Genomic DNA, 14,059 nt, shown 5'->3' with positions numbered 1-14,059 from the left:
TAGATAGCCTGATTTCATTTTCTTTTACCATGGCCCAGCCGCCATAATTCTTTTTCTAAATGACCTAAAAGCACATATATTATTAGATGTAAGAGAACTGTCAGGTAACATTAACATCTGGCATGCTATCGATATGCTGAGACATCTAATCCTGCCATATCTGCACACCTTTCATCTATACAGCGCCACTGGATTCATTCTATCAAGGAGTCTAAACACTTTAGAACTTTAGCTCTCGGACGACAAGTACTATAGTCTCCCAAGTACATTGGCAAGTCGAGGGTGCCTGGGTTTTCCACGAGAAGAGAGTAATGCTGTAATTTACGGATAGACGCCTCTGGAACGGGCCTTTATCTCTCAGGAATAATAGGTTGGCTATGCTGAAATACAACAGCCCTTTTTTCCCCAGGCATCTAATGTCAAGGGAGGATTGGCACACTCCCATGCACTTTAGATTATCCAGTTTAGCATAAATCATCAAGTTTGGCATATTAACAACCAATGTGTAGAAATGAGCAAATTTGCTCAAATACAATTCAGATTAGATTATTCAGAATCGATCGGCTGATTTGATTAGGTTCTAAAAAAATTCTAAATTCTCTCCTACTCCCTCCACCTCCCTCCATCCGCCATCTTTCTCTCTGATTCATGACAATCAGAATAAAAAACTAAAAAATTGGGTTGAATTTCTGATTTCATTCATTCATCTGTAATGTGTATAGCTACTGTAATCATATTATAATCATATCTAATTCTTTAATAGGAAATGTACAGATTGACTTTTATACCATCTTCATCAATGCAAACATTTAGGCTCATTTTGAATGTCCTATTAGAGGGGCTGGGTCACTAGCAGGACAACATGTTCTTCCCGTTCTTGATTTTTGTGTGTTTCTCCCCATTGGGCTTTTATTACTCCCCTGACGTTATCACTATGGTTGCCTGCTGCTAATATCAAGTAGCAATATAATATTGAAATCCTTTCCAGGGACTTTCACTCTTTCTCTAACTAGTGGGCGTCTCATCACACTCTCAAGTATCAGGATCTCTTTCAAGCTACTCAGGAGGTGCATGTTGAATGTTACCTTCTAGCAAATTAAAAAGTATCCTATGTAGGGCCTGTTTCATATTGAGGTCTCCAATAAGTGGGCTTTTGGTGATTAGAGGCATTTTGGTTCCCTGTCTACTCCACCCTCCTCTTGACAAGCATAAAACATGGTTATCCAGACTTCTGAGGCTTGTGCTGAGACAAACTTTACGCTATAATATAGCCAATATGCAAAGTAAAGATATGTTACTTGATTTACAGAAAAAGTTCAGTATTAGTGTAACAGTTCCAAGGTGATCTACTTCAATTAAGGGGTATTCTCACTTTAGATATGTATCCTGTGCATAGCCCTTTAAAGGGAATCTGTCAGCTCCGAAACACCCCCCAAACTATAGTATAAACGATGCAGGATCAGGTTATGTCATTTTTATCTTCACACTCACTTGCATTCTGACGCTGTGGCCTTACAAACCAGCAGTAACTTGCATTGAGAGGACTCCTGAGCTCACACACATAATGAGAGGACTCCTGAGCTCACACACATAATGAGAGGACTCAACGAGGAGTCCTCTTAATGCATTTTACTGCTGGATTGTGGGAGCACAGTGTTGGAATGCCAATGATTATGAAGATAGAAATTACATAACCGGACACAGCGCCACTTACACTATACACCACTTACTCTAGTTTGGGGGAGCACTTCGGAGCTGACAGATTCCCTTTAAAGACAAAATGATAAGTCCACCAATGGGAGTCTTAGAAGTTTCATCTACTTTTCACACAGTGACACAGTGGCTACAGAAGAATTTGACTAAACAGCCAGATTGGAAATAAAGTCACATCAAGTGAAGCCTATGTGCTGCCACAGCGCAGACTGACTGATGTACAATGCTGTATGACTATAGTGATATTTTTAGATAAGTAACTTGTGGTCACTCAGGTAATAGATTCACTCAATCTTTTCTCTTTTTTTTGGGGGGGGGGAAGACAAGTGATGAAAGCACTTGAGACTGGCGGACTGGACAGGTCTAGCTGGGATGTCACCATTGAGCGCTGATATCCTGGTGCAGTCCCCTAAAGATCACTTGTTGCAGAGTCGGAATGTCACTGCAGACAAAGGCTACGTCAATGTCCTCACAAGAAGCCACTGTCATTAGGATGTTACAGCAGGCTTCAGCTGTCAGACATTTTCTTATTTTCCTTGCTCCACAGAGTTCAAACAACACATTTCTGCATACCGTGGCACATCACATCTTGTGCCAACGCCATCCATGCAAATCAAACTAAGGAAACCAAACTCCACAGCTAACTTAAAATATAACATAATACCATGACTCCCAGTACACACCTCATTTCTTGCTTACATCTGATGTATACCTCTGATGGAAGACTCCGACGTATATGTCATAGAGTTGCATACATCAACCAATGTAAAAAAAAGAAAAGTATACCACACAGTACACCGTTTTTTTTTTACTGCAACCATGTGTATGTGAAGGATTTTTCTATAAAGTAAAAAAAAAGAAGTATAGAAACATATGCCAACACTTTATGATATACGTTAGGGACCCCATGGATACTTTTGGTAACGCTCCAGGAACAAAAAGTGTCAAGGAGGATAGGTCTCGTCAAAAGAGAGACTCTAGGTTTGTTAAAAATTGCTACTTTATCAAGTGGGCGAGTTGTACATAATATTTTTTTATTTTATTACATTTTTGGATGACATGAAAATTTACAGGGCTTTACTCGACAAGGCCAAACAAGTAACTGTGCTGAATTTTGACTTGATGTCCACAAGCTCGGATTACTTTGCCTCATACTCGATCACACTCGGTATACAGAATTTTTATGTTGGACTTTCTTGGCGCTTTCTTTTTTCGCCTAAGCCTGATCAAACAGTTTACAAACTGAAGACTCAACAGTGTCAAAGAGAAAAGAAAAGTTGTTTTTTGGGTCTCTCGGAGGAGTCGTTCAAGCCATGGCCTTCTTCCCTGCCTCGGTTTTTCTGGCAACTTTTACACACAGAGGAATGTGCTTCTACTGCATTAGCGAACGTCTGAGCGTGTTGTTTTTGGCAGATCCAAAACCAGAGGAAAAAAAAGTCTACAGGAAAACTGCTTTAACTTTTCATCTTGCAAACATTTGCTGTCTATTATTTGAAGAGAAACTAGACATTATATATCTGTGCTATGAGTAGTGCTGGAAAAAAAGGGGGATATCCTGAAACATTTGGATAGTGTTAGTAGTTTCCTAATCCTGATTTTCAGGTGGGTTCTCACCTACAGAGATTTGCCGCAAGCACGAGTGCTAAGTCCAAACCTGGGTAGAAGGTTAGGATTTTAAATGATCTGGTTTAACTAAACATAGTATCCCCAACCCAAACCTAAATCCGTCAGATAAGCACCTTGAAAATACCCTCAGAGCCTGAAGAAATCTGGCTCATGTCAAGACACACTCCATCCTGCCACATGTGAGACAGCTTAGTCTGTATTTTATCATTTAAATAAGTGTATAAGATGCAGAGAGAAAGAATGGCATTGGCAACCTATTAACCATATCATTACTGCAGTATTACTTTAATACTTATATGGTTAATACGTTGCCGGTGCCGTTTTCAAATCAAAACAACAAACTTAATGTATAAATGTGACTATAATAAAATAAAAATATAAATTATATACCGTATACATATACATTATTAATACTTATTATATTATTACATTCTATGATACTGATAAATACAAAAAATCTGTATTTAAAAAAAATCTTCATAAAAAAATAAGCTTAGTCGATGTATATCAGGTTCTCGATATAACTCGGTAAGTATAACAGAAAAACTGGAACAATTTAGCCATAATGAGGATTAATCACATTTTAATGGCCAAATCGTGTTTTTCTTCCAATGAATTTGTTGGGGGCCATTTTAGAAATGAAATAGCTTTTTTAAAAATGTGCCCTTTCGCATAACATACACAAAAAGGCCAAAGGTAAAAAGAGGGGAAAAAAAAAAGAGTTCACATTGAAATCATTGCCGATGTCTCTTTCATTGCCATTAGTCACAAGTGACATGTCTACAAGCATGTTAAAACTGTGCCACATGTGCGCCAGGCCTGGCTGGAAGAATTAGCTGCAAATGATTAAGGAATCTATCAACAAAAATATCCATGTGTTAGGGCCATGACAACTCATTTCAGTGCCGGAGGAGGAAGGGAAACTGCCGCACAAATCAACAACCTCTAGGGGAACGAAAAGGCAGCTCACAAAAAAGTAAGGCCAGATTTAGTGCAGTAAGCCTCTATTTTTCATTTCTCGTCAGGTTTGTGTTTTTTTTCTTTTTTAATTCATCTATTTATTTACAGCTCTCCCCACCAGAGGGGGCTACAATAGTAACAAAGGATGGGGATATTTGGAATGAAAGGGATTCATCTCCAAAGCTTTGTCCTATAATTGGCGCTAACAATGAAAAATAGGATTTCTTTTTTCCTTCCCAAGAAGCACCGTGAATCCTTTTCAAATGCACTTTAGCAGTGGCATAGTGTAAATGCATTCACTGGGTCACTTCAAGTTACCGGCAGCGGTGACAGGTGCTTAGCAACGCTTCTCTAACGGACCTTCTAAAAGAACAAGAAAAAAATACCTGGAACACAGGATTTTAATCCATCTTAGTATTAATTATCACAAGGATCTCAGCATTCAGGCAGCCGCTGCTCTCTCCTGCTCTACTCTCCCTGAAAGGGGTCTATTCAAGGCCAATTCATGGAAAGTTTTAAGTCACAAAACTGCTGCACATGTTTCCATATGAAACAGAAGCGGAAGAAAAGATTGGCAGAGCTGTGAACCGACACAGCGAAAAAAAAAAAGTACCTGACAGCTTTAATCAGGACAGAATTGTGTCTGGAGAACCGAGAGACTTTATTTTTTTATTACAAAATGTAACATTTTGTGTCATTAGGGTTGCGATATATCGTGTGAAGACTAGGAGACCAGAATGTGTAGTGGACCGTGAGCAAAAGTCTAGAACACAGTACCTTACACAATGTTTAACACATCAATCCAGGGTCTTAATGTTACCTGTCACGCCTGGACTGAGATTTAAATCTGAAAAGAAGGTGAAGACTGAAGACCACTTTTTGCTTCTCTTACAGAATATTTCAAGTGAAAAGTGAAAGCTATAACAATGAATATTAGAACAACTATTAATGTTGCAGTTGGTAAACCAAAGAAAACCAAAGGTAGTATAAGTGGCCTGGTTGTAAAAAAATTCTAGAGAAAACATCATTAACACTAAGTTGATACCACATGTGGGATCAAAATTTTATGCGTTCCCTCAAAGTTCTCCTGACACATCAATTAACATGGCAGTAAGCTATCATTAGGCAGACGTATGCTGAAAGATTGACCGGTATATTTGTATTCCTTAAATTCCTTAAAAATGCATAAAAAAAAGAAGGGTATAGCTTTTTTAATGGGATACAACAGCAGACATAGGCAATGTATATGTCTGGTGTATACTTTCAACGTCACCTCTTCAAAGTGTCCCAACGAACAGACTTGATGTGTATGATATAACTTTGCTTTATGTAGACTACATGTCCAAGAGAGGATCTCACTTTTTGGGGCCCTCACCACTTCGCAAGGACTGGTGGGCCTAACAGTTGACAGGCAATCTAAATAATCTTCTAAGTGACCATAGGTCATCAGGTAAGTAGGATTTATCTAGACCAGGGATCAGCAACCTTCGGCACTCCAGGTGTGGTGAAACTACGACTCCCAGCATGCACACTTGCTTGACTGTTCTCAAAACTCCCATAGAAGTGAATGGAGCATGCTGGGAGTTGTAGTTTCACAACAGCTGGAGTGCCTGAGGTTGCTGACTCCTGATCTAGACAATTACCTTTAGCTGTGTCTGAAATGTAAAGGATGTTGGAAATTGTTATAGTTAGCCGTGATCAAAAGTTAAAGACATCCTAGTTGTGACTTGTCCAGCCTGTGTATGGCAATGATGAGTACCTAGGTGAGATCTGACTATTTCATAAGTATGGCATATAAAACTGCACATGGCAAGGTCATTATAATGTGAACTACAGCTTGCATATGCCAACTGTCAACTATGCAGCCCTTGAAATACAAGACGCCCTGAGCTACAGCTCTCCTTTTGGTTCCACCCAAATCAAGTTTTTTGGCATGAAGGATCTGATTTTGCAACATGATTAGGACTTACTTCTGCAGGAACCAACAAGTCACAGATGTGCTGTAAACAGGCCTTTGTAAGAGCAATGGAGTTAACCTGGGAAAAAGTTTCATCAGCCCCTTTACTACAGGAGAGAAACTGCAAGATATTGGCAGGCAATGAAATGTAGGATCCCCCTAGCCATGAATGTGTTATAGATCCTCAAGTCACAGGGTAATGCACAGTAAAATAAATCAATATATACATCAGGTCACACTTCATCAGGCACCCTGGGCAGAATACTCTGTACACTGTTTTTCCTCTGTTTGGTACTGAATCCCCATAAGGAATGCTCGACTACAAATGAACAGCCTTCCAAGACGACCAGAAACCCAAGCAGGTCCAGTTAAATCATTCTGCAGATCTGCACCATCTCTGAGAGGCATTCATCAATTTCCCTCTCTCCGGAAGCGCAGACCACAAAGTTTTAAAAGCCCAAGCATTCTGGGGTACATGCCAGTTACCCCAATAAAAAGGGCAAACACTTTATTAATTTATACAACGTGCTATGCCTTTATACTCCATCAGACGGGTGCTGGTGCTAACTCTTTCACTGCCAGCAGACTGCAGAGTCTGAACACACACATACACCGCCATGCATTATTAAAGAGGAACAACATTAGAACCTGCCAGTAAAATATAGAACTGGGTTCCTCCTATTAAACACACAGCAGCCATTGCATAAAAGGTTTCTACCTAGTGTAAGTGCTTTATGGGCTCATTTCGCCAAGGCACATCAGATGCTTAGGCATTTACCCATGCATGAGAGCAGGAAATGTGAGATCTGTAATTGCAAATAAATAAAATAAACTTTTCAAAATGGAAACGCTGCCGGTTTCTCCCTGGTTGTTTGTCCTTTGCTGGAACCCTATTGTTCACAAGATACACATGGAGAGAATCACTTAAGCCTTTGTCTGCAGGAATCATACCCATGCATTCAAACTGGAATTTAAAAATGCCTGCATAGGATAGCAATGTCAGGGGGTGGAGGGGATGCAGAGTTAATAAAGAGCAGATGAAAAGGGAACATACATGCCATCACTCTGAATTAAATTCAATCATTTGCAAAGTTTGAAACCAAGCTCTACATAGTTTAACCAAATACGAGAGGAGGAAGCCATGGGAAGAGAAATGCATTCAACATGCTAGCTGAGGTTCAGGTCTACAGCTTGACAGGTATATCTCCAGTTTCATCTCCAGAAATATATACACATTGACTGCGCCGAGGAAGCGGACGATATCTCCGATAAAATATGGGCTCAGGCTTGCCATGTAGAGAGCCCAGATTTGTTAAATCAAGCAGACAACACAATGTTGATCTAAGTCCTGCAGCATTGAGATACAATTTATCACAGTAAATGAATAATTGTCAAACACAACTCTCCGCCAGCCTTCAGGAATCATTTGAAAGTTTAGAGAACAAAAGGTTTATTTTAAGAATGAAAACCTTGGCTCGCACAAGTGCAGACGTGAATCTGCTTTCAATTACAGAAAGTATTTCCACTCCAATGAGATGGGATCAAATCTTCAACTGCACAATCTCAGGGCAATGCATCTGATTATGTGAAAGCCTTGAAGAACCCTAAATGACTTTGTGCCACAGCCATATTCTGCACACGCTGTCAATTAGACCCTCCAACAAGCTGGCCTTGGGAATGAGCAGACAATAAGCACTATTTATTCCCTCTGTACTGTCGAAGCATTGCGTTACCGCGCCACATTACCTGCGCCTGCCCTCACACATTAGCAAGTCAGTGCCCTCCTCTGTCTGGGACCTGGCCTGGGAGGGTTCTGGAGGGCATCACAGTGCAAATAGATTAGTGAGATGACATGAGGTTCACCACCTAGGACTGCAGTATAGTTCAAGCCCTGCCCGCCTGCTGATAAGGCATGCTCTGGTGGTGGACCTTCGCTTGAAGCAGTCTTACCTATTATTGTAGGTGCATTGTACACTACAGGGTCATCCAGATTCATGCCAAAACAAAGGAAGGAGTGTGTCAAAGGAAGGCTAGAGAATGAAAGCACTCCCATGCAATGCAGAAGCAGGTAGACTGGTACCAGTCACAGGCATCACAAGCTCAGTCCAAAAAGAAAGGTATCAAGTCCTTTACCTCTATGTGTCTTCTCTTTGCTTCCTCAAGGGTTAAAAAGCCACCTCATTTCAGATGCTAATGGTGCTTGTGTAGAGAGTCTAGCACACAGAGCCTCCTCCCATTCCAGCAGCAGCAGCAGTAGCACACCAGGCAAGGTAGAGTGTAGGAAGGATGGAGATGCCCACTTCTTGAGGAGCACTGCTGGTCTGTTGTGCCAGAGCTTCAGGCTCACCAGGCGGATAGTAGAGGCAACCTTCCCTGTTGCTGGTCCTGCTCGCTTGTGTGTATGTGAGTGGCAGAGCTCAGCCTGTGCTAGTTGAACCAGTCTATAATGTATCACGTTACAGTCTGGCTTTCTCTTCCAGCACTGAGCAGCAATCAGACATGATAGGCTGAGACTTCTCTGTGTACACCCAGGCAGGAGGAGGGGGCAGAGCCTGGCTCCCTTTAACTCTTACTAGCACAACACAGTGCTTCCTTATCTACCTAGGCTGGTGGTGCCCACCTGTCAAAGGTGGCCTACAGAATATAGCCCTCCAGCAACCGTAGCGCTGAGCTAATGCCTCTCCCTCCTTTCTGTTATTAAATCATTACTTCACCATTGTTAAATGTTGGTCCTTGTTTCTGAAAATATTTCCACACAACACTTCTTAGATTACCAGAAACTAGTGGCAGATGAGGGTGTCACTTTTACTAGTAGGCTATGGCCACACGGTCAGGTTTCCTGATGCACTTTAGAAAGCCAAAAATCAGGAGTGGATCCGAAAAGGAGAGAAAGTATAAAGCTACCTGCACACCGATTGCACCTGGTTTTTACACGCAGATTTTCAACGCAACATAAGAGCACATTCACATGACCGTATGTATTTCGCGGTCCGCAAAATGCGGATCTCCAAAATGCAGATACCGTCCATATGACTTCCAAATTTTTGGTGGACCCATTGACTTCAATGGGTGCGTGGTCCGCATTTGCGGCTAAGAATAGAATATGTTCTATCTTTTTCTAAACATACATACGGATGCGGAAAGGATCTGGTCATTTGAATGTAGCCTAACATGGTACCAGCAAGGCAAATGCGTTTTGCCAAATTTCATGTACACTTTGGGGCTCATTTATCATTTAAAGGGAACCTGCCATCAACTTTATGCTGCCCATACTAACGTGCACCTGTCTTTGTAAATGTTATTGCCCATACTAACGGCAGACATACTAACGGCAGAATAAAGTAGAGACAGGTGAGTTGATTTCAGCGGTCTGTCATTTCTAAGTTTAAAGTAAGTGGTTGCCAAGAACCAACATCACAACCATTGCAGACTGGGCCACGAAAAGAGTCCCGGCCACCTGAGAAGAGTCCTGGTTATTCATGAATTCCTGCTCTCCCTGACCACCTGCTGATGACTGACAGTCTTCTACCTGGTTTTCTCGCTTTCTCTCTAGGAGAGAACTGCCAATCATCAGCAGATGGGTGAGAGAGCAGGAGATTATGAATAACCAGGACTCTTCTCAGGTAGATTTGACTCTTTTCAAGGCCTGGGCTGCAATGATTATGATGCTGGTTCTCAGCAACCACTTACTTTTAGCTCATGAGTGACACACCGCTGACATCAGCATTTCTGTCACTATTTTATGCTGCCCTCAGTGAGGTTAGCATAAAGTTGATGACAGGTTCAGACCTGAACCCAGACACTACTTGATCTGCACTAATCTTTATATTTTATTTTACACACTTTTATAGCGCTGACATATTCTGCAGCTCTTTACAGACATTATCATCACACTGTCTCCAACGGGGCTCTCAATCTAAGTTCCCTATCAGTATGTCTTTGGAGTGTGGGAGGAAACCTGAGTACCCAGAGGAAACCCACACAAACACGGGGAGAACATACAAACTCCATGCAGATGTTTTCATTGGTTGGATTTGAACCTAGGACCCCAGCTCTGCAAGGCACCCGTGCTAACCACTGAGCCACCGTGGTGCCCACTCATCAGAGCTTTTCACTCTCTGATGTTCCCTATTGCCCTGCGCTGAATCACGCAAGGCAGGGGGATTTTCTTGAGATCCGGTGACATACTGAGCTCTCCATGGGTAAGCTAGGCAGAGGCTTCTGCCTAGCAGTGAGCCCGGTTATGTCACTGGCACTAATGGGCGATCTTTAGCACTGCCCTAGCCTGTTTTTTACTAGGGCAGCGCTAAAGACCGCCCATCAGAGCCAGTGACGTCATCGTGCTCATTGCTAGGCGGAAGCCTCTGCCTACCAGTGTAAAAAGGTAAACAAACAGCCCTTGTCCTGCGCAATGCAGTGCAAGGCAAGGGGGAGCATAAAAAGCTCCGATGCTCCACTCATTCATGGTGAATGAGTGCAGATCGGGTTGTGTCTTGGTTCAGGTCTGAACCTGGACAACCCCTTTTAGGGTCCATTCATACGTCCGTAAGTGTTTTGCGGATCCGCAAAACACGGACACTGGCAATGTGCATTCCGCAATTTGCAGACCGCACATCGCCGGCACTATAATAGAAAATGCCTAATCTTGTCCGCAATTGCGGACAAGAATAGGACATGCTCTATTTTTTTGCGGAAACGAAAGCACGGATGCGGAAGGGCGGATCCGCAAATGCGGATGCGGACAGCACATTCTGGCCCCATTGAAAATGAATGGGTCTGCACCCGTTCCACAAAATTGCGGAACGGATGCGGACCCATTTTGCGGACCCGTGACTGGACCCTTAGGCTACTTTCACACTTGCGGCAGAGTGATCCGGCAAGCAGTTCCGTTGCCGGAACTGCCTGCCGAATCAGGCAATCTGCATGCAAATGGACAGCATTTGTAGACGGATCCGTATGCGGATCCGTCTCACAAATGCATTGCAAGAACGGATCCGTCTCTCCGTTTGTCATATGGACAAACTGATCCGTTTCTATTTTTTTTTCACATTTTTACCGGTCTGCGCACTGCAGATCCGGCATTGCAGTATTTTTAATGCCGGATCCGGTACTAATACATTTCAATGTAAATTAATGCCGTATCCGGCATTTCGGCAACTGATCCGGAATTTTAGACGGAGATAATACCGCAGAATGCTGCGATATTTCCTCCGTCCAAAATGCCGTTCAGTGACTGAACTGAAGACATCATGATGCATCCTGAACAGATTGCTCTCCATTCAGAACGTATGGGGATAAAACTGATCAGTTCTTTTCCGGTATTGAGCCCCTAGGACGGAAGTCAGTGCCGGAAAAGAAAAACGCTAGTGTGAAAGTACCATAATGTTGCTTTTATGTCAGTTATAAGTCTGGCCTTGCTCTGTGTGCCTGCACCAAATTTATGAACTGTGCACCTTAATAATATATGTGGCATGAGTGCCATGTGGTTTACACCTCTAGGTGTAAAAGCAGACTAGAGGTTTGCCTGGCATACGATGCGACATTTGGAAAGGTTGCACATAGTAATCCTGGTCTAATCTGGAGTTTTCATCTAGAAAATGGAACTCTTGCAGAATTGTCGCAAAAAACTGCATAAATGCCATCTACGTACTTTTTTAGACCATAAAACAGACGTACCATAGTTCAGAAATGATCCCCTTTGTATATTTTTTCCGTGCAGAAAATGGACCTGCCATGCGGATTTTGAAGTCCACAGCATGTCAATCGTTTCTGCAGATTTTTAATGCCGATTTCACCCTTTGCAGTGCAAAGGACGAGACCAGTGCAAATCCACATCAAACTCCGCCAGGAACACATGCCGATCGTGGTGTGAATGTGGTGTGGTGCAGAGAAGTCCGCCTGGAAATTCTGTTTGAAAACCCACACCTGTGTGAAGGTAGCCGAAAAGACAGATGCAACTTCTTTTTTTATTGACTCCTGGCTTTGGCTTCCAAAACTGCATCAGGAAACCTGACCACGTGGCCATAACCTTTAGGCCTCCTGAAGAGCTGCACACACATATACGAAGCAACGTTGTAGATTGTGCCCGGAGGCTATCCTGACTGTACACAACTTAGTCTACCTAATTGACTACGCCTGTAATTATCACACCTGTCATCGTACTAAGATATTCCCTCAGTGCTAGAGCTTTAAATTCAAGTTGGGTCAATGCTGTGAAATTCTGTGTGAAAGAGAGAAGGTCTGGATATTGAATAACCGGGATATGTAAGGGATAAATGTGCTGTGCGTGCGCAGCATGAAAGCTGCATTGTCTTTATCAATGATTAATGGAAACTATCTGTTACTCATCTGTGGCTGGACCGTTCAAGCATAGCACATGGACGTATGTATAAAGAGGAGGCATTGACAGAACCGCACTCTTTCTGATGCAGGGGCTGATGCAGAGTAAGCAGTTTGTCTTGAAAGCTTCATATGAGAAGAGACATCGTGGTATATTTATCAGTGCATGTACGCCACTTTCTAGTGAAAGTGCATTGAAAAGAATGGCGTTTAGACTGAACTGCATATTAATGATGCACTGGTCCAGGGGCATAGCTATGGGGGAAGCAAGGGAAGCGGCTGCTTTGGGACACATCTCAGAAGGGGCCCACCCAGGAGGAGGACTATAAGATTTTATTGTCAGGTCCTCCTCAACAGTATTATACAATGACATTATATACAGTGACACTGTAGGAAATAGACGGAGCGACTGTTGGGCTTCACCTAAGAGAGTGAGCTTGACTAGCCACAGCAAATTTGTTGTGGAGGCCGGTCATTTCTAGTTACACCACTGCCCTGGCCTGACCCTTTTTATTAAGGGTATGGCCACATGGTCAGGTTTCGTGATGCAGTTTTGGAAGCCAAAACTAGGAGTGAATTAAAAAAGAGACGTTGTATCCAGGTATGGGATTCAAATCTTTAACAACAGGTTCCCTACTCAAAGGCGGACACGCGGCGCCACAACACATGTTTACATATACATACACCATACATATGCAACACACATACATATAAATACACCATATATACACTACACACAGTAAGGAGCTAAACTATCAGCGGCGCGCGAATCAATGGAAGTTAAAATCTCCAGCTGCCCTGCCACCGCCAGAACACCGGATCGGGACTCACGGTTCTCAGATACAAATGTAATATTAACAACCGATTCTGGAGAACTGGAGGGAACTGGCTGAATCCCATGCCTGGTTGTATCTATCCTGTATACTTTATCTCCTTCTATGATCCCACTGCTAATTTTAGCTTCCAAAACTGCATAAGGAAACCTGAACTTGTGGACATACCCTAAGAGGTGTTGATGAATATTGTACACGCCACACTGAAGTTCCATACCATAATACTTAATGAGGCACATTTATTAAGACCCCCAATATTCCCAAATAATATTTAGCATTTTCATACAGGAGATGTGGTCATTTGAATTCACATGGCACATGTGACTATCTTTTTAGACCTGCTGGCCATTTCCATCAGTATGATCCTTTTTATTCAACATGGAAGAAACAATGAATCACTATGGTTGTCTATGAATGATTCTAAAAATGCCTGGCCAGTTATCACCACAATTCACTTGTTTCTGACCGATCTTTGTGATAATTGACCTGTGTAAAAGAAGCTATAGATTATCAATGATCAAGGATGGTGCCAGTTATAATTATTGATGTCAGTAGCTGAGCTCGGGTTTCCTGATGCAGTTTTGGAATCCAGGAGTGGCTGATAAAAGAAGAGAAAATATAAAGAAGAGAT

The 14,059-nt window shown here is 42.3% G+C and overlaps 1 protein-coding gene across 8 annotated transcripts in view; it reads right to left on the bottom strand.

The window, feature by feature from the left end:
- TENM3 (teneurin transmembrane protein 3) overlaps positions 1–14,059 on the bottom strand; it is a 1,407,247-nt gene that overhangs the window by 559,062 nt on the left and 834,126 nt on the right. The window contains exon 1 of one of the 8 annotated variants that reach the window (XM_040418706.1): positions 8,390–8,718. The exons of 6 other annotated variants lie outside the window; for them this stretch is intronic. Coding sequence is in view for 1 of the 2 variants with exons in the window: in XM_040418705.1 (XP_040274639.1) it covers positions 8,207–8,309 (103 nt within the window). In the remaining variant the exon portion in view is untranslated. Of the gene's footprint in view, positions 1–8,206; positions 8,351–8,389; positions 8,719–14,059 lie in introns of those variants that run through there. One more of the 8 variants, XM_040418705.1, reaches the window with a different exon arrangement.

This window comes from Bufo bufo, chromosome 2 (assembly GCF_905171765.1).
Source record: "Bufo bufo chromosome 2, aBufBuf1.1, whole genome shotgun sequence".
In the NCBI taxonomy this organism is placed as follows: domain Eukaryota; kingdom Metazoa; phylum Chordata; class Amphibia; order Anura; family Bufonidae; genus Bufo; species Bufo bufo.
The sequence above is the reverse complement of the archived record's forward strand: the minus strand, read 5'-3'. Positions and strand labels throughout refer to the sequence as shown.